The following is a 21,554-nucleotide window of genomic DNA, read 5'->3' on the forward strand; positions in this document are numbered from 1 at the left end:
TCTCTGGATACAGGCAACGCCCGCCCAATAGTGGGCGTTCTAGTGCTGAAAGGATAATGATGAAATATTTTCAATATGAGTGTCCGACTATCTGATATATTGTATAATTAAATAATACAGATTTTCTTTTGCAGGTATAGAGAAGCGCATACGAACTGGTAAAGCACAATGTTCACACTACCCCCTGTATTATATACTCAGTGCGTTGTGGTCGATAGTCCGCTGTCACACGGCCAACTGCCGCGGGGCTAGTGCTCCGTACCAAAATCCGTACCCGTACCGATGTTATGTTGCGTTGCTCGATCGAAACAAGACTATAATTAGGAAAATTTAGCAATTTTTTTATTGGCTTTTTGATTTATTATGCAATATCATTGTCATTTATTAAACAATATTAAAACTTGACTTGATAAAAACATCTATTACCGTAGCATGTGATAAAATTGGCATTAATATGTGATGTATGATGTAATTTAGGAATACAGTATATATAGCAATACAGTTCACTACAGTACTACTGAAACTTCTGTACCGAGCCTTTAGTGCGCAGAGAGGAAGAAGTAACAGCTGGCAAGTAGAATTTTCCTAAGGCGCGGTACAGCGGTTTTGGGAACACTATAACAAACAATTTAGTGCAATAATACTTCAGATAAGTTCTGACTTGCGGCTACCTTTAGTCGTATCAACAAACGCTGATGTCTTAACCGCAGTTAGTGGATTGGAAAACTAGATGCATCGGTAATATAAGTCGATTTTGCATACCGCGGTTATAAGTGATTTTACCTTGTACATATTTTTTATGGAAAAAAATATTTTTGAAATCTTAATTAAATTGCTATAGGTTTAAATTGGACGCATTTATTTAAATTTATATTTAAATTTCGAAATTGTACGTTTAGCCGCTTGATGTAATCGCTCAAACGTATGAACAGTGAAATGATTTAGTAGAAATTATTATAAATAATTTTTTCGTGTAAGGCTTCGTCTCTTATGAAATAAGATATGGTTGTGTGCGTTATGCGTTCGGTATGGAGAGGAGAAGAGAGCAGAGATATTCGTAGGATTATTTAAAGCCGGCTTATAGAATATTCGGTGTGACGATTTACTAATTTTCGTCAATGTGCACTTTGTTTCGAGTAAAATTTGTGTAATTTTTGTAAATTTAAATTAATAGATTACTTTCTAAGTACATCAAAGTTTATTTAATATAAATTATGATAGAATTTAAAATAGTATGCGGTACAGAGTGTGCATTTGCTTAATAGTTTATCCTTTGATTAACATTCGCGTGTATTTGAAACACTGAGACATAATGCGGAGCTCAAAGAATCTATTAAATTTATCTTTGACACATACACGTTATAACAATAGATGGGATATTCGGATACATATTTGACTAAACTTAATTTATAGCTGAGAAATTATGGAAATGATTTCTATGACTAACAGATTGACAAAAATCGATCGCATTTTACTATTTCCCTGATATAATATATAGGTTCATTGGTTATAGGTGCACAAGGTTTATTGAATATATTGCTCGTTTACTTTTAATTAATGTATGGTACACTCTATTAATAAATCAATGGTTTCAGAAATAATAGTATAATGATATTGTAGTAAGAAAAAGGGTTTTCAAAATTCGGTTTGCTAAAAATTTAAATTAATTATTTTTTACTATCTGTACTACCAGAAGTAAAGTAAAGTGTTTTTTCTGAGTTATCACTTAATATTCGGTGATTGGAAATAAGTGTAAAAGTTTTAAAGCTGACAAATGATCTATACATTAACCTATCAGTTTTGACACTTGTAATCAATCAACCTGTAGTTGTCGGTCTCCTTAGCCCAATGTCATCCTGCAGAATCTGCGATACGAAAGTGTTTTCCATAACAAGCCAACTCTAAGTTTAGGCTGATAGGCATCTGAATATCCTAATTTAGATTATAATTTGAATTCAATATTGGAATTTCACGAATGCAAATTTTATTTGCCAGTCAGTAATTTTTGGGGATTCCCAAATCTACAGCCATTTTAGTATTTAAATAACGAATTAGTTAGTTTCAGTGCAATAGTTCAATTTTATATACATTCAGCTGTATGTCTATATTGTATTTTTCTTAGCTATTTGTCAGTGGTAAGGATTATCGATCGTATCGGCGTACGTGACGTCACTATTTTGAATATATAATCGTAATATACAGATAATGTATAACGTATTCGTAATTCCTATTAAATCAAGTTTATGGTCCAGTATTTTTATTATAATCTAGGGTTGTAATATTGGTATATCTGTGAAGACTGCTTCTTAGTGGTTTGTCAATTAAGGCTATTTTGGTCTGCGTTCGTCGGGCAAGTTTTTTTCTTTTTAATTACCACATTTATTGTAATAGTTTCGTAAAAAATAACGAAGTTATCATAAAATTTTTAATTATCATTTCAACATTACGACAGCTACTACTCTTCCGTAGATTACCTAATAACTATTGATTGCAATTGGCATCCAGAGTTATCCGACCTTAACAAGGTTTGCCCACCTTGGACGTCCTAGGCTACGCCTGCTGGTTCATGGACAATACTTCAGGAGCTTAAGGCCTCAGCAGCCATATGTTCTGTGAGGTGTGTCTTTTGAACTGCCACTTTAACTTTCAGCTGGGTCATGTCGATTATTTTTGATTGTCTTATTCCTGACTCGATCTCGTAGAGAAATCACAAGTTTAGCTCTCTCTACGGCTTGTTTTTTGCGACAACGATTTTTTACGACTTGATTCAGTGTTGTAAGCCGTCACCACATCATGGTGCGACGTTGGATACAATTAATTCAGAGGTCTTATTATTTATTTTCTAAAGTCGATTAGGTTTGATAAGACTTGCCCGACATATCACCTAGGAATCGAAATGATCGTGATTTGATATATACCATTATAATAAAATATTTATCCATTCCAGATTTTATCGTGAGTTGGTATTAGATATTCGGATGTATATTTACCTAAAGTTTTTTACAGTTACCTAAAATTGTTTACAGTATGATATGAAACTATGGAGAAGACTTCAATTGGAGTCACTATCTGCTCATAGACAGTTGTAGTATCATTTGTCCATTAGTATCACGGAATATTTTCGATACAAAAGTGCTTTCTATAATAAACCAACTGTTTTTTTTTTTTGGGTAAATATTCATTCGAAAAACTGATTTCAAACCGTAACCTTATTAAGCGTAACTGTTAAAATTCAATAATAATTCATTATGTATTCGAATTCTAAAATGAATTCGTTGTTGATATTATTTTAACTAATACAAATGTCAAATACATATATAAATGGTTCAGTTTATCGTGGCAATGGTTCGTCTGCTAATATTTACAGAGAATTTACAAAGTCTTAGGGATAGTTCACGTCCCGATCATTTTGTAGCTTTCAGGCAGAGTGTAATCTATCTGGCAATAGCGTCGTTGTGTATTGATGTTCCATTCGTATATTGTACGGTTGCGATGTTAACATTTTTAAGAGCGGGTCATGTTTGCGCGATGTCTAGCTCTCTTATGTGCCATTTTAGGCTAAATATATCTTTTAGGTAATTTAAAATCTATATTCCACGGAGTAGTATATACGTTTTTTTTTTCTAATCAATTAAGTCGACCACAAACTATTTAATCTGTATTAAGTTTTAGAGGTGTGGTAGACTTTGTCGCTGCACCGTTTAGATATATGTTCATATACTGAATCTATATAGAACATTGTTTAGGGTACGTTTTTATTGATAAATGAAAGCACAAATTTTTATCTACAATGTTTTACTAATGGCGTATTAACTCACATAATCTGGAAGTCTGATGTGATTAAGAGAATTTTTTACGTCGTTCTCTCCATATTTGTAGCGTAGTGATATATACGTGGATGTAACACTTAAGGACTTGTTTTCATAGGTAATTAGCGGTTGCATTCGGTGTGCCTACAGTAATTGTTTACACTACAATACAGCCTAAAACGCTGTACCGCGTCTTAGGTGTTCGCGGCGAGGCGGGGGGGTGAATAAGACGCTACCTTTAATAAGGCCGCCGTCAACGCTAGCTTAAATCCGACTAATTTGAAGTTCGGCCCAGTGACGGCCAAAGCCGAACACCCCTCTCTAAACTCTTAAGCCTAATCACTCCATGGATAGTCCGTCTAAGTGATCTAAAAGCTCGGTGACCTTCCAATCCGGTAAAACTGAATTATGTAGCGGCCCGAGAAGTAGCTCCTCCGAGAGCCCGCGAGAATCAAGCGCCTTCTGCGTCCGGCCCTCTAACCCGCGGAATATGAAACTGCCACTTGGGCAGCAGTCCAAGCCACATAAAAAAATAATCTCGCGGCGGCAGCGCTCACGCTCCTTTTTAAGGCGAGGTACAACGGTTTCAGCAGCATTACAGTCGAAAGAGCCGTCAATTTGCGTCTCGTAATACAACCTTAATGTTATGTTGTTAGGCTACGTGCGGGGATTCCCCATACGTATCGCCACTTTGTTAACTACCTACGAAAATGAGTCTAACGTAGTTAATCAGCTGCGTCTGCAAAGTTTTTTTTCAATATGAACAGGGATATATACTCATTATCTTGTTAATTTTTTTTTTAATCATTATCAGTAATCGAAATAAATGGACTGGTTTTCGAAATAATTCTGGCCAGCGTGTAAGATTAATAAAATAAAAAAATAAAGCGATACGGTTTATAAATCATGTTCAAATAATATATATATATACATTCTGATCATTATACTCAATAAATAATATAAATATAACTCGACAACGGTTAAATACTAATGATCGATCCATTTATACCGATAACTGAAGATCATAATTTAATACATTCCATGATTAGTATTACATACTAATCATGGAATACAATTTTAAATAGAACTATGCATAATCAAACTGTCATACACTATACATGTATACCTTAAATAGGAATCATTATATCATTTTACGAGCTCAGAACTCAAGTACCCTGTTTTTAATAAAGCGCTTCAGAGATTATACCTAGTGGTGTGGTTGTTTATAAGCAGAGATCGGATGCATATTTGCCCAAAATTGAAGCGGAGGCTTAACAGAGAATAAGGATTTCCGTATTGAAAAATTTCTAAAAATCGGCTTTGATAAATTTGTGCATTTAATTATAGAATATATGTTTAATAATGTTTAGCTTTTAGTAGGTTGGTTCATTTATTTATTAAGCTTACAGTACCCGGCGATATATATTGCACATCGACCTTTGGAAAGAGACATCGGCTAATTTCGGCTTCGTAAAGCATTACTTCTGACCCACACTACCTATGTGACGTTTTGTCAGATGTGCGACAGAGATACCGCTCTACAAAGCCGAAATTAGCCGATTGGTTCTTTCCATAAGTCGATGTGCAATATTCAACGCTTGGTATTGTATATTACATTTCATTGCGAAGATAATAATTTAGTATTTTACGTTTTTAGTGGTTTTTCTATTAATTTACTTCAATGCTCTGTTATAAATGTCGCCTAAAATCGCAAAATCTCATGGCTGATTTTTACCATGAATTACCCGCAATATTCATTATGTTATCACTCCATGTAAAAGACAGGCTTTCCTAAAAGATCCCCGGTGACCGATCTTGCGCAGGGGCGGCTTAACCTATAGTGCATAGTGTGCAATGCACACGGTCGCCGCCGTCTCAGGGGGCGCCACGGCGCTCCCAACAATGAATGTTATTCTGCCGTCATAACAAGAAAGGCCGTAACTAATACCATAATGTAAGCTATATCTACTTATAAAATAACTAGTTGGAATATGAAAAAACTTTCTTGTTACGACGACAAAGTTAATAGTAATAGCCGTAGGGGGGAGGTCAGGCCTAGGGGGCGCCATGATTTCCTTGCACTCGGGCGTTACACGAGCAATAGCCGTCCCTGATCTTGCGTTGCCCGCCTCCTTGATTTCTCGATTATGATCCCGGAAATATGCATATAGGATCTCTAATTACAAATATACTTTTTTGTTTTCTAAATTGTACCATACCAGAAATAATCTTGTATACATAATCTGACTAAAATAAAAGAAATAACTAACTTTGAACTGACAGAATTCTTTACGGTCTCAAAAGACAGCACATTGTAGAAATGGCATTCGACAACCTTCTATAGACATAGTAAGAAATAAGCATTTATTATTTTTTTAAATATTTTCTTTCATTCGTTTATAATTTAACTATATTTTGGACGTTGGATTATTTGCGATGTGCATGACATGTTTTAATACTTAAATGCATTACAGTCAGGCGGTTTAAATAGTCTCGGATATTATTAGTGCATACATATCTCTCTAAGACTAAAATTGGAATGCATTACAAGCCTATACACCTATTTACTACTAAAGTAACTACGAAGCATTCATACAAATGATCTAAGAGCTCGGCAAACTCGTAAAACGGTGACATTTAATATTAATGTCCCGAACTTATGTTCAGAAAGCAACTGTTAAAAGCCTTTTTAAAAAAATGAGTAAGCTAAACTTAATTCTCAGAATCTCTAAATGCCATTAAAGTAAATAGTGACGTTACCTCACTAAAATGGGCATACTTAAAACTATGATATTAGCAATATATAGAATAACTGTTGATTTTATTGTTCATGACTCTTAAATAGCGTTTTCAATGTAATACATATTTTAAAAATAAAAATAGCATTAATAATTCGCAATTTGAAAACATCAATAGTAGCTCAACCAGCCCGTGTGGTTCGGTGTATGTGGATTTTATGGTAATATTAAACCTGATGCGTATTGTCATCTAAAACTACATACCGCAATTGTATTGTGATAAAATATACTTTTGCTGTTTATATTAATGTCCGTTCTCAAGCACATGCTCGCTCTTATCATTTATTCTGACATTTTTCTCAGTAAATTCTTATAGTAAACTTAAGAGAAATGAAAGGATTCTCAAATAAAGAAAGAACCTGACATTTTAAAAAATGGAGTCCTCAATCATAAGACCCGCACTTGAGACAAAATACTTAAAGAGCATATTTCTTTTACTGTTGTTTATTAATTATATAAAAAAATATTTCTGCACAAATTTCCTAAATTAATAATAAATACAGTAGGAATATATCCTAACAATGCCTACTCCAAAAATAAATACGTCATTATTTATTATCAATAGAGATTGGATATTCTGATAAATATTTACCTGCTTTTTTTAACTAATCCAACCAGATATTTTGAGATATTGGAAAAATTAAAAAAGGAACGATTTTCGCAGCATAATTTGTCTCAATCGCACAAGCATGAATAGTTATCTATTTATCTGAAAGTCCATTTACACGGAGTGATTAAACGTGTGCGCCGTGTGATTGCATACCAGTAACTCTAAAGTGGCATGCGACTACAAGTCAGTAGTTGGTTCTTTTTTATGCCAATAACTCGCATTCGCAACAAGGCGAGCTACTTTTCCACTGGTAGGTCAGTAACTCGCTTCTTATAAATGGTCATTTACTCAATCTCAAAAGCTATTTTCTATATAAGCCAATGTTTCATCATTTATCATTTCAGCCATAAGACATTCACTGTTGGACTTAGGCCTTCCCCAGAGACATTTGACGACCTAAACAAGGTTATCTGTCCATCTTGCAGGCTGACATTCTAGGTTGCGCTTCACGGTTTGTTGTCTTCACTCCAGAGCCTTAAAGCCCCCCTGTAGCCATCTGTTTTGCTCGCTATGTGGCCTGCCCATTGCCACTCCAACTTTCCCGTTCGCTGGGCTGTCGATTAGTTCCGTTCAGTAACGAATCACCTCATTCCTGATATGATAGCTCGTCGAGCGACTACTGGCTTGCTAACGAGGCCCAGAGTGAGCGACCAAATTTCAAGGCCGTAGCCAACAACGAATTCATTAGGTAAATATCTATCCGAATATTTTATCTCTGGTCATTAATAACCTAAGTAATATTCCTTCGAACCAAAATCAAACCTTCCGTTAAAATACATTCCATCGTATAATTTACGATTTAAAAATAATTTATTCCATGTCAAAAACATATACATTAAAACTCAATGTGGCCAAATATTGCCTGAATCAATGTATACATGTCTCTAAAATACTCTTTATTATGAAATTCTGTTTTATATTGATTTTTTTGCGTTTATCATAATGAATCAATATGATAATGCTTATATTTTATGTACATTTTTTTATATGCTTTACAATTCTTATTATATCAAATGCGTGTTTTTACTTGTGAAGTATTGTTTTTAAGATTTATATCTAAATGTGTATTAAAATAGATTAGGCGAATGTATACCAAAAATACGGCAGCCATTTTACTAGTGTGTAATATTTTGTGTATTTTTTAATTCAAAATTAATATTTATATGTATGACGACAATTTTCGAACTAACTTGGAGATTTAAGATGTTGTCAATAGAAACCAACGATTGTAGAACGTGAATGTTTGTCTGACACTGATATGTAGGAAATGTAAAAGAACCTCTTTCATGTCCACATTACTTCCTGTAGTCATTAATGTTTGATTAAATCTTGAAAAATGTATTTTAAAAAAAATCTTCCCTTTTTTCTATTTGTGAATTAATACACGGTGACATCAAAATAATTATTTTAAGACTTGATACTGTATTGATAAATGTGCGACTATTTTTATCATAATCTGTTATGGTAATCTTTATGTGGTTTGTACACATTAAGTTGACGCAGCTGAAGATATTTCAAACGATAATAGGATGTGAAATAGCCCAAAGAAATCACTGGAAATTTCAAACATAACCCCGTTAATTCGTTATTATAAACATACATTTGTAACTAGTTCTAAAAAGTTTCATAGTAATATTTACTAAGGGCTTATACTTTCATCTTTGTACAGGTTGTTTATTGGACGTAGATTTATAATATTCTAACGTTTTTGTACCCGTAACATCACAATGATAATGTTAAATGTACGAAGACCCTATTTATTTTTATGTAACCGCCTGTATTATTATTTGAAATGTAAAATATATAAAATGAAATTGTAATTTGTGTTTTCTTTGACTTGTCATTAACTAATCGAAAAACTCATGGTTTATTATGCATTGTTGCGAGAATTTAGTAAGTGATGGTTGGGTAATCTTATCGTTACGGTCTTGCATTTTAGCAACCATCTCGTATCTTTCTGCAGATCGTGGTGCTAAGAACTAACTTGGTTTATATTCCGTCAAACAGGTTAGTATTTTTAAGTTACTACATTAACCCTTAAATGCATATTGTTGTTTTTAAACAACATACTAAAAACCACAGATAAAATTGACCTTCTTTTAATTTTTTGTTAAACTTGACAACTAGTTCTTATTTCTGTACTAATTTTGTACATTTTTTAATGTTTAGCACTATCCAATGTTTATAAGTATTAAAAATAAGTTAATGTCAAATGTCATTTTGAAGAAAACTTTTCTAGTGGCGCGAAACTAAGTTTTGTAGCTGTGTTTGGACTTTGATAAAATATTATGTAAGTATGTAATATATTTTTATTTGCTTGATTATATCTTCAATTACATGTTCACGTTGTAAAACATTGAAAATCACTTGATGCTACAGTCGATTAGGGCGAAATCTGGTATGTTGTAGGAAAACTACAATGCGCATTGCCTGCTAAATAAATGCATGTTTGGTGACGGAGTTTTCTTTTGGTTTTCACCATGCCGCGATTACTAGAAAGCAAAATTACAAAGTATTTAGAAACTCTTGTAGATTCAGAAGATGGCTTAGAAGAGTGAGACTTCGAAGTAGAGGATGAAGGTCACTATTATCAAATCGCTCGAGATGTTCTTCGGAACCTTGAAAATAGTGATGACGGTGAGAATGCCCAGCCTGATGAAGTGGATGCTGATCCTCTTCTCGTAATCGACAACAATGAAAATATGCCAGACCCTCCTATTTTGGAAGCCGAAGAAGCAGCACTCCAGAGTAAATCAAAAGGGATTCCTAGACGACCTCTGATTTCGCGAAAACGAAACCTTGTTACTGCTGAAGACAGCCTTATTTTTAGGGGAGAGACTCAGATAACAGAAGCATTGAGGTCTTGTAACACGTCGTATGTTTTTTTTTACATTTTATTTTACATCCGATCTTAAAAAGAAAATTGTAGAACAAAGTAACTTATACGCAGCCCAGAAACAAATCTACTACTGCAAATGGCGCTAAACGTGGTCGACCTAGTGGGAGCACTATACAAAGAGAACTTGTAATGAAGAAGTTCCGAGGACCAGCTCAAGCAATTCCTTTGAAAGACGTCAGATTGGATCAGACATGTTATTGGGCAGTTTGACTGGATAAGCAGCAGCAGGTGCAAATTCCCAAAATGTTCAGGCTTTACATTCAAAATGTGCCAAAAATGTCGTGTATCTTTATGTGATACGAAAAAAAGCAATTGTTTTTATAAATATCATAATGAAGCATAAATAAATACTTTTCAAAAACAATATCCACTCTTATTTTACCCATACTTGCAAAATCTCAATGAATGCGCAATGTAGTTTATAAACAACATTCACATTATTGCAAAAAAAGTATAGTAAATTCATGTCTAGATTTTTTTTATTATTTTTCCTAGGCTGTAATATATGTCTATTAACAAATATATTTTTTTTTAACGTGAAACAAAAATCGTGCATTTAACCCTTCTTTGCATGGTGATGGAAATTTCCATCATAACATTTAGTCAACAAAAAAAGATACTCAAAACCCTTGTAACGTAAATTTGTTGTTGCTCGCAACTTTTTAAGCAACTATTGCGTACAACAAAACGCGGTTGTCGAAAAATAGCAAAGGTCACTGTGAATTACCAGACCTAGAACTTGTTATTCTGCTGTTTGTTGAGACTGGAAGAAAGGAGCGAGATTTTAAATTGTTTTATGGAAATAAACGGAGATATAAAATACAATAAAAAATGAAAATGAGTGGAAAAAAGGTTTGTTTTCATGTTTTTGTTATTTTATGTACAATTTATATCAAAATACTATAAATGAATTTCTCAAAACGTTGTGATAGAAATTTACATCACTATGCAGTAACTTCACTTGTAATGTATGGGAATTTTTTTTTGTAAATGTTTATTTTATGTTGTTTTTTGGGGAAACTTGAATGAAAGAGATATTGCAGATTATCTTTGTAAGCTATAAGGCGGTTGGCTCTCAGAAGATGGCCTTAATGACCAAGATTCCGATGATGAAAACCACGATGCTGATGAAATTATAAGTGTTGCAGGAGGAGAATGATGATGACGATGTGGATGAAACTGCTAACGTTGAACCTCCTCTTGTAAAACCAGACGATCAAGAACCCTCTCACACATCAAATTCATCTAATTTGCAGTCTTCATCCAGTTTTCCATTTGACAAAAGAAACTTGATTTGGAAAAAAAGGAATCTGGTGTGTGACACAGATAAAATTACTTTCCTGGGGGGTTCTGTTGCTTCAGGTGGTCTATCACACCTAGAAACTCCATATCAATGTTTTAACCATTTTATCACTTAAGATTTTATCAAAACATTACTAAAGGAGACAAATTTATAAAAAAAACAGAGTAATCCCAGTTCATCTATATCATTTACAGAATATGATTTGTATAAGTTCTTTGGTATATTATTATACATGCCAGTAATCAAATTTCCTAGCACAAGATCATACTGGTATACATACTGATATTACTTGTCCGTTTATTGTCCAAGAATACAATAAACATATGGGAGGAGTAGATCTCATGGATGGCTTTTTGGGCAGAAATCATATAAAAATGGGGTCTAAAAAGTGGTATTTGCGTATTTTTTTCATCTATTTGATCTTGCTATTATAAACTCTTGGATTGTTTATAAAAAAAATGCTCAAGAAAGTGATGAACCTAAAAAGAGTCTGCTTACAATGAGCCAATTCAGAAATGAATTGTCCTTTGTGCTATGCAACAAAGGAACCACCAAAGCAGCTAAAAGAGGGCGTCTTGGTACCAGTGTACTAGAAGAAGAATTACAATCAAAAAAAGAAAAGGTTCTCCAGCTCCACCACCTCCAAAAGACATAAGAAAAGATGGTGCTGAACATTGACCAAAAGTAGGTGGGTCACCCCGGTGCAAATTTCCCAAATGTAAAGGCTATTCTACAATTTCGTGTAATAAATGTGGCGTCAATTGGTGCTTAAATAAAATAATTATTGTTTTTTGAATTATCACTAAAAAAAGAAGACTAAGTAAACAACTTTTTTTATTTATTTAGTACCGGGCTAAATATGTGAAACTGCATGATGATGTAAATTTCCATCATATTGTTTTTTACATAATACATATTTTTATTCATACTAGGATTTTTTTAAATATTTTTCCTTTAATCTAGAGCATTAATTACATCACCCTGATTTATTTTAAAAAAATAGTAAAAATCATGCAAAGAAGGGTTAAGGGTTAAGATGATAAGCATAAAATAGTTTTTATGCACAAATTTGCGTATTCAAAAGTCGAGTAGCGCCAATGTCAATTACTGTTAGTTTTACAAATAAATAAATTTGAATATCTGAATGGATTTACTGTTTATTTAACATCGACACAAGATATAAAAATAAATCGGACGAAATAAGCAAAAGATGAAATACAAAGGGCAATATTATTAAAAACGAAGATTTCTTTTTGACAACAATTGATTTGGTCGATAAGGACAAATAGAGCTAAATATACATTATACGTGCTGTAGATGTAAACCTATGAACCTACCGTTTGCATATTGCTAATACGCCTTATGACTTGGTGTATTTTTGTAACAATGTTACTAGCAGTAAGTGCAAGCGGTAAAACCAACAATAACTAGTTTAGAACGGCATTATATTATCAATAGAGAACACAATTCATAAAATGGTTGCCGAATAAAAAATTAACTTCAGATTTCTTTTCAATTTTCGACCCTTCCAGTTTAATAAAGAACAGAAATTAATGCAACTCTATAACTTATGACTCTCTATGGTCGTTTGTCACTTTGAATATGTCATGACAATAATTTGATTATGTTATTAATTTAAATAATAAATAATTGAATTTTTTATTTGGATAAGGGCTGAGTTAAAACAATGGTTAACTACTGTTGTGTGTACGGCTGTGGTCGTAACAGCAGATTAAACAAACATTTAAATTACTATAGCTTGCCAAAAGAAAAGCATCGGTTAGTAACAACATACTTAAACCAATTTGGTTTTTGGTGCTTCGCATGTAATAGTATATCAATATAATTGTGTTAACTTTTAATATGTTATTATCATTTATTCCATTAGCTTCTTTGTTAGGATTTTTTAAAATTTGGTTTGGTAAGACGTGTCTTGTCAGTGATGGCGAACGAAAGTGTATTGCAAGGCCTCCTTATAATTTTTTTCCGTATCGTAAGCCCCGTTCGAACACTTTACTAAGCACTTCTTACAATGCGATAGACCAGACACTCGCACGATAAATCCGTGGAATGCTGGGAATAAATTTTGCTTAACAATTAATATAAATATGGAATATCAGTAGTCTTTAACATAGTAAATATCATACTATGGCATTAATAATCGAAAGATTTTTAAAAATCAATTGGTACACACATAAATATTATAGTAAATGCTGGGCTAACTAATTCGGCTATTAATGTTTTTGCAGTCGAATTGAGTGGTTAAAAGCTGCCTGTAGAGAAGACTTATTAAAAAAAAATGAAGATAAAGTGGCAGTGTCTTATCGTTTCTGTTCTCGACACTTTCCTCCCTCAAGTATTAAAAATAGACATTTGTCTCCTGATGCCGTGCCTTCTCTGTGCCTTCCAGGGAGTTTAAACGAAGGTAATACAATTATTTAACTTAACTTAATACCTATTTGGTACTTTACTGTTAAGGTGCTAGCAAAAATCACCAGATAATATGGAATTCCCTAAAATTTCTTACAATTATGTAGGTAATTTTTGTTTGGGGACTTTATTCCATTTCCTTATTTTCTTTAAAACAGAATATTTTTCAAAAAAAAAAGGTGGAAAATGTGGTATTTAGCCAGTACTGGTAAAGGTGTAGTATCTTTTATTCAAGGGAAATGTAAATTGGCAAATAGTGCCACTTGTGATCTATATATCTATATCTGTGTTAATAAATTCTGAACAAAGAAGGTTTATTTAAAAGGGATGCTTTTTATCAATGTGAGTAAATCACTTTATTAATGTTTGGTTCACAACTATTGATATTTGCGCCCAGAAGAGTACTTTTATATTGTAGATAGAAAATAATAAAAATTCTTTGTGTATATGATCTAGAATAGTCATTAATATAATATGTTAATAACTTACTCATTGTTATTCTTATCATGTTAATGGGTATGTATATAAACAACATATTTTTACTTGTATAATTTTATTATAACATAGATTAATTATTTTCAGATGATGTTGAACCACAACAAATAGTGCACAGTGACATAATATGTGATAATTGTAGTAATCCTATTGTGGGTTTTCGTTACAAATGTGTCAGTTGTATTGACTTTGATCTATGTCAAAAATGTGAGATGCAGGAGGCACATTCAAACCACTACATGTTGAGGATACCTAAGCCATTAAAATTTGTAAGCTATTTTAATATTAATGTATCAGATTTTTTTGAGTTAATAACTGAATGTAGGTCGCTTATTTTCAATAAGACCACCAGGAAGTGGCCCGCATTCAGCATCTTCCAAAGATCTTACAGGATTGTTTTGTTTATCTGGACTGCTATATATTTCTGGTGGGTTATATAAATCTGGCTAAATATACATCATATTATGTTATTTACTATGTTAAATATATTATTGCATATATCATAACTGCCAACTCCTTCATCTCTCTGGACTCAATCCAAAGGTTGTCTGGTAGAGATAGCCTCAAGCGATCATACCGCCTCTTGTATCTTCTGAATTGTTTCTTATTTTTTTTTCCTCTATTTATTGTTTATGATGTACAAAAAAGTGTACATAAATAAATTATTTCCAAGTATTATTTCTCCATGATGGGAATTCTTAAGTTATTTTGTGCAAGAGACATTTGTACAAAAGACTAACAGCTGGAGGTAGGTAATTTTACATATCAATGGTATTGTTATATGTAGAGCTCTAAACTTCTTATTAATAATATTAGGTTACAAATATTTAAATAAGGAACAGCAACTAAAATTTCCCTTTCTATACATATTGCAGTTAGAAATTACTCATACTTTTTTATTAACAACTTATGTCTTGGGTCATCTGATGGTTGACATTTGATTTTTGTGATTTTATATCTTTCAAATATTTTTTCCTCTTACAAATAATATATGAAATATGTATACATAATAACTTTACTGACTACACTATTCTTAAATTATAACTTAGTCATTCTTATGTAATGCTGTAATATCGATACACCTTGTGGTATATCCAGTCCAAATTTATAATGAGAGAGAAATTAATGAAGCACAGTACCTTAAATAATACATTTATAAAATGTTTGAATATGAAAGCAGACTTATTTTGTTAGGAAAATATGTACATAATATCATCAAAGTATGTATATTTAGAGGCATATTTACTAAAAGTTGTAGATTTGGCTAACTATTGAAACCATTTTTATATTGGAATACACTATGTATGTTATCATATAATATTTGTAACAATTAATTTTTAATGATTTTAGAAACTTGCTGATAATCTAACAAAAAAATGGAAAAAACTGTTTAAATCAGCACATGTTTTACCTAATTCAGATCAAGATATCAGTAGCGTATCAAGTGATGATGAACCAATAACAAAATATGCAAAAAATTATGATAGTGGAGTGGATTTATCTGAAGATGTTAAATTAAAAATACGCAAAGAAGTAAATCGTGCAATGAGCGTGAAACTGCCTGATATTGAAAAAACAAACATTCAAAGAAAAGATTCAACAGTTCATAAGAAAAGAAGTGGTGATGATGTCGAAAGACCAAATAAAAGAAGAGCAATAGATAGACCTGCTATAGAAAACAACAAAGCAAGTGAAGTGATCACTGTAGAAGACGGTGTTCCAGATCTAGTCTTTGCAGATGTAAATGAAATTAAGGACGATCAGATTATAGATACAAATGTGTTGCCAGCATCTATTCCCTCTGTTATACCAGGTACTTGTATTATTGTAATGATACATAATTCATTTTCTAACTCATTGTATTATGGTTTATTTAATATGTATTATGTTATTTATTGAAGTTAAAAAGTGAAAGAAGTTAGGGATTAAGGAAGGATTATTATGAATTATTATTGAAATAATTATATAAATGTTACATTTGCTCTATGTTACTTGCTAACTATTGTGGGTTATGTAACTTTTTTTACATATCTAGTTGATTTTTTTCAGATGCTAACTCCGCAGTTGTACATGTGAAGATAAGCGATGATTTATCACAACTTGTAATAGAAATGAATAATACAGAAAAAATGGTTTATAAATATGGTGAATAATAAGTAACAATAAAAGAATTGGTGCCCAGCCCAGTTGTGGGGAACTCCTGTTTTTTACCACACTCAACTGATTAATCACGCCATGAATGGCACATATTTTAAGTGCCAAGTATCAAAGACTACTGTTTTCTTAAGTATAGTTCCCATTTAAATTATGCAACATGTACCGGGCGCGTATTGTTTCGCTGGGACATGTCAATACGCACGCCCGGAGACCAGCATATTTCTATATTTTTATTTATTTATATAATAAATGAAAAACTATAAAATATATATAGTTTATTAATATTTTTGAAGTAAAAAAGGATTCAAAACAAGTAAACAAAATAGAATTACACAATAGGTACTTATAAAAATACAAAACTCATTTTCTGTGTATATTATGAATGATGATATATTTTAAAACAATTATTAATACATAATGCTACTACAATTCGGACACCTGGAAGTAGATTCTTTTCTAGCAGCTTTTTTGTAACACACTAGACATTTCTGGGGTTTAGATTTTCATGTATTACTTTTCATTTGCTCTGGAAAATGCCTTTCCACTATGCGTGATGGTTTAGGTGTAGAGCTGCTTGTTGATGGCTGTGGGTGGGTGTTCATGATATTGTTATCAACTAATTTCTCTATACACTCGAACATAAAATGAAGTCGGTCCTAATGACCTTTATCCTTTTTGTACAAAATATATGCATTTAGCCCACACATAATTTTTTTTATAAATTTTGTTTACTCTATTACGAGCAGCCGTGTAAGCCACCACAACTCCATCTTCCAAATCTACGCCACCCATATTCTCATTGTATTCAAGGACAGCATTAGGTTTTTCTCGACTTATTCCTTTTTAAGTAAGAAAAGGACCAATATTTAGCCACTTCCGCACATGCAGTGGTAGTCGTGCAACAAAGTGCATCGCCGGCCAGACCGCTGATAACTGCGCATGCGGCAAACAATGCGAATTACACAATTGCCACCGTTAAATCTCTCAACACGTGTTTCACCCCTCCACGGGGCATCTTCAGGAGTTATGTTACACCGATTAGTGTCAAACACAGAGTGAGCTCAGTCCTATTGTCTAAGGTGAAGTTTTTGCTGTTAGCCTTGCGGCTTCTACAGCTTCATCGGAAACGAGTTCACGGAACGGAGGAGTCCGTGAATAGCTCAGTCCGTCGCCGCTTTGTTATTTATATGCCACCTCCTCCCCCACTACCACTCAGTCACGTGACCGAACACGTGGACTATTTTTATTATACCCTCTTTTACACGTAAGATATATTTTCGATTTTACATAATAGACGATTGCCCCGAGCGAGTCCCCTGGCAAATTTGTAATAATGGAGAGGAGGAAACATTGACCTGCTCGTTAAATATGTATCTAATACCCGCGTGTGTTATTAATCTGACCGTTCCAACACGTTCATCCGCAATCCTTTGCTACAGGTATGCAGCACGTCATAGGAATGCCCGTGCGGTTAACTATGTCCCGACTCTAATAAATGTTTAGAGAAATGAGATCTTTCAGGGCGATCATTCCTATACGCGGAAATATGTTCCTTATAACGAACGTTAAAACTTCGACCAGTTTGACCCACGTATACCCCATCACACCCACCACACTTCAACCTATAGATACCCGACTTCCTGCCAACCTCGGTTTTTTCTTTGCCGTTGCAAATCGTTATATATAGTGTTGTTGGTTTTGAACGCCATATAAACGTCGTTTTTTCTTAATATTTTAGATAATTTTTAAGATTTTGGTCCTAAATATAATAAACTAGATCTATAGTTATGGACACTGCGTTCAGGTGTCACTGGGCATCAAAGACCCCTCACCTGTTGGTTTACCTTCTTAATTAGACCATCCACCATTCTCCGCTCATAGCCATTTGCAACCGCAATTGAATAACTGGTATTAAATTCTTTATTATAAGCTTCTACATTTAATGGGTATGTCATTAATCTATTTATGTATGAATTAAAGGCTGCAAGTTTATGTTGCCAAGGATGATAGGAAGAGAATGGAATCACCAGATCCGTATTAGTTGCTTTTCTATATACCTCAAAAACATACTAACAATGTTCCCTTGTGATCGTGATATCAAGAAAGTTAATTGAATTCTTTTGAAGTTCCATTTTTAACCTAATTTTTGGATGAAATGTATTAAAAATACTTACAACAAATGTCCAAGTCTTGCCTTGTCTGTCCAGCACATGAGAATATCATCCACATACCTATACTAGTAAAGGATGTTACTATTACCCACAATATACCTATTCTCATAGTTGTCCATGAAGATCTTCGCCATCAAAGGAGATAACGGAGATCCCATAGCCAATCCCTCCCTTTGTCAATAATAACTACCGTTAAATCTAAAATACTTTTGTTCCATGCAAATTTTGGTCAACATTACTATTTCATTCACCTCCTCCGGATGCAGTGCTCTTTTCTCTAAAAGATCTGACAATAATAATAAGCGCTCTTGATAAGGGACATTGGTAAAAAGACTATCAACATCCAGAGATAGGAAAAACGAGTTTGCTGGTAAATTAACATCTCTTACTTTATTTATCAAATCAAGAGTATTTTGTAAACCATATTTTGGGGAAAATGCTGATTTGGATTTTATTATACTTTTTAGCTTATCAGTTAGCTAGCTGCTGGGCAACCAATGTACGAAACAAGCGGACAAACCGGAACATTGTCCTTGTGCATTTTTGGTAACCCGTACAACACAGGTGCTTGCGGATTTATTGGAACAATATGTTTTGATGAATTTTCGTGAAGAAAAACGAACTTAGAACTATCTATAGCTTTTTTAATTTCTGTGTTGTACCGAGTTGTTGGGTCCGAGCGCAGAGCAACGAAATCACCACTGCGAATTATATTATTGACTTTTTCAATTTAATCATTGTGATCTAAAATAATTATACTATTACCCTTATCTGCTTTAGTTAGTATTAAATTATTGTCTCTAATTTTACGTTTTAATGATGAAGTTGAATCGTGCTGTTTTAGTTCCTCAGCTACCACCGCCCTGACCGTATTACCTTTACCATTCATCACGCATGCAATTTCTGAATCTACTGCTAGTTCCTCCCTTTCTTTTTGTGTTAGATTCGGTGTTATGTTATATTTGCTACCCTTTTCCAGAAATTTTAACTCTTTGTTGGTTAATTGTATACTAGTCATGTTTTTTACTCGTGGGTAGATAACATGATCAGCCTGCCCGTCACCATCACCGGCGCTACCACTGTTACATCCCCGCCCTACACCCATGTACACCACCATTTTTGCCACCGGTTCCACCACTATATCTACCACCCTGTTGAGCTAATGTTACCCTACGTAAATTTTGTGACTGAACTATGTATTTATCATGCGCTGCCTGTGAAGCGAAATCTCTTGCCTTGTGGTCTAAAAGGTCAAATTCTACATTATGTAAATTGAAAACTAACTCGGTTAGATTATCGCAACCACCGGCGAGGTTTCGCCTCTAACCAGACCTTCTGAGCCTTACGTAAAGCCATATCAGCCGCATGGCTGACCGTGTTGGAATGGATATTAATATAATCTGGAACTACATTTAACCGCTTGCATTGTTGGTTAAACCAAACGTTTTGAGCTGCCACCCGATGTAATTTGGTTCCATTGGTTGGTCTCCATTATTACAAATTTGCCAGGGGACTCACTCGTCTATTACGTGAAATCACCAATATAACTTACGCGTAAGAGAGGGTATAATAAAAATAGTCCACGTGATCGGTCACGTGACTGAGTGGTAGTGGGGAAGGAGGTGGCATATAAAAAAAGTGGCAAAGCGGCGGCGGACTGAGCTTTAAGTTCACAGACCCCTCCGTTCCGTGAACTCGTTTCCGATGAAGCTGTAAAAGCCGCAAGGCTAACAGCAAAAACTTCACATGAGACAATAGAATAGGACTGAGCTCACTCTGTGTTTGGCACTAATCGGTGTAACATAACTCCTGAAGATGCCTCGTGGAGGGGTGAAACACGTGTTGAGTGACAGTTGCGTACTTTGCATTGTTTGCCGTATACGCATTTATCAGCGGGCTGGCGGGCGGTGCACTTTGTTGCACGACTACCACTGCATGTGCGGCAGTGGCTAAATATTGGTCCTTTTCTTACTTAGGATGGACTTCCGCAAAATAACGCCTGATTCCATTAAATATTCTTCCTCTCTTTTCAATCATTGTTTTTTCGTCATTATGAATTGAACTCAGCAATACGTCCTTTTTGTCCTTCCACTTTAAAACCATAAATTTGCCTTTGTATCTTGAAATAAGTTCATTTTTTTTCAATCGTTTTGTTTTTATTTCACTGGAAATACCGATTCTATTTATTCTCGTTGTCCTAACAATGTCGGTGTTGTTTTTACAAAAGAGTTCAGCTAAATAAATTAAGGTATTAAAATTATCTAATTGTTTTTCTTGTGGGTAATTTGAACCATAGTTTGTGCCCTTCCCTGTATATAAAATGATGTTTTGAACATATCTAGATTGGCTTTCACACAAAATGAATAGCTTTATGCCAAATCTAGCTCGTTTTGTTGCTATGTATTGCTTCCAGGATAAATTCCTTTTCCACAATAAGAGACTCGTCGACACATATGTCTCGTTTACAAACAAAATGTTTTGAACTTTTCTGTCAAATTATTTATAATTGGATCGATTTTGTATGTTTTTTCGTGAGACGTTTTGAGATCAAAACTTAGTTTTTCTGCAAAATGTAAAAACTTGCACAATAATCCAAATCTGTTTTCGCTCATAGCTTCATGAAAAAAGTGTGTTTCAATAATTCTTCTTCTAGAAAAATAACACTATAAAGTTGGTTTTCCAATTATCCCTTGTAAAACTAGGAGCTCCAAAAATATCTTCATCTCAGTTTCATTTGTATCCTTCCATTTTCGAAGTCTCGAACGTGGTTTCAACTCCGGATTATTGGCAAAAATTGAGTCGATACAAATTCGTTTGTTCTGTTAGTAATTTAATAAGGTCGTCATCTAAAAACTTCCCTAGATAAAATAAAGGAACTTTTT

At 33.6% G+C, this 21,554-nt stretch overlaps 2 protein-coding genes across 2 annotated transcripts in view; both read left to right on the plus strand.

The window, feature by feature from the left end:
* The window catches only part of LOC137925266 (uncharacterized), a 35,639-nt gene extending 34,445 nt beyond the window's left edge, over window positions 1-1,194 (plus strand). The window contains exon 21 of the mRNA XM_068768691.1: window positions 135-1,194. The gene's annotated coding sequence lies outside the window, so the exon portion shown is untranslated. The remainder of the gene's footprint in view (window positions 1-134) is intronic.
* An 11,836-nt stretch (window positions 1,195-13,030) lies between these two features.
* Window positions 13,031-16,901, plus strand: LOC137925197 (uncharacterized). Its single transcript, XM_068768601.1, has 5 exons — window positions 13,031-13,198; window positions 13,669-13,844; window positions 14,432-14,613; window positions 15,695-16,157; window positions 16,394-16,901. The coding sequence occupies exons 1-5, from the start codon at window positions 13,107-13,109 to the stop codon at window positions 16,495-16,497; spliced, it is 1,017 nt and encodes a 338-aa protein (XP_068624702.1). The 5' UTR covers window positions 13,031-13,106; the 3' UTR covers window positions 16,498-16,901.
* The last annotated feature ends 4,653 nt before the right edge of the window (window positions 16,902-21,554 follow it).

This window comes from Battus philenor, unplaced genomic scaffold (assembly GCF_028537555.1).
Source record: "Battus philenor isolate CCGP_79_NKW_IND1 unplaced genomic scaffold, ilBatPhil1.0.hap1 SCAF_26, whole genome shotgun sequence".
NCBI lineage: Eukaryota > Metazoa > Arthropoda > Insecta > Lepidoptera > Papilionidae > Battus > Battus philenor.

Bases quoted from the DNA above. Each gene is read 5' to 3' on its own strand.
- LOC137925197 (XM_068768601.1), top strand. From the start codon at position 13,107: ATGGTTAACTACTGTTGTGTGTACGGCTGTGGTCGTAACAGCAGATTA. The intron at 13,199-13,668 runs GTTAGTAACAAC...ATGTTTTTGCAG, and splicing joins TTGCCAAAAGAAAAGCATCG to TCGAATTGAGTGGTTAAAAG. The intron at 13,845-14,431 runs GTAATACAATTA...AATTATTTTCAG, and splicing joins TCCAGGGAGTTTAAACGAAG to ATGATGTTGAACCACAACAA.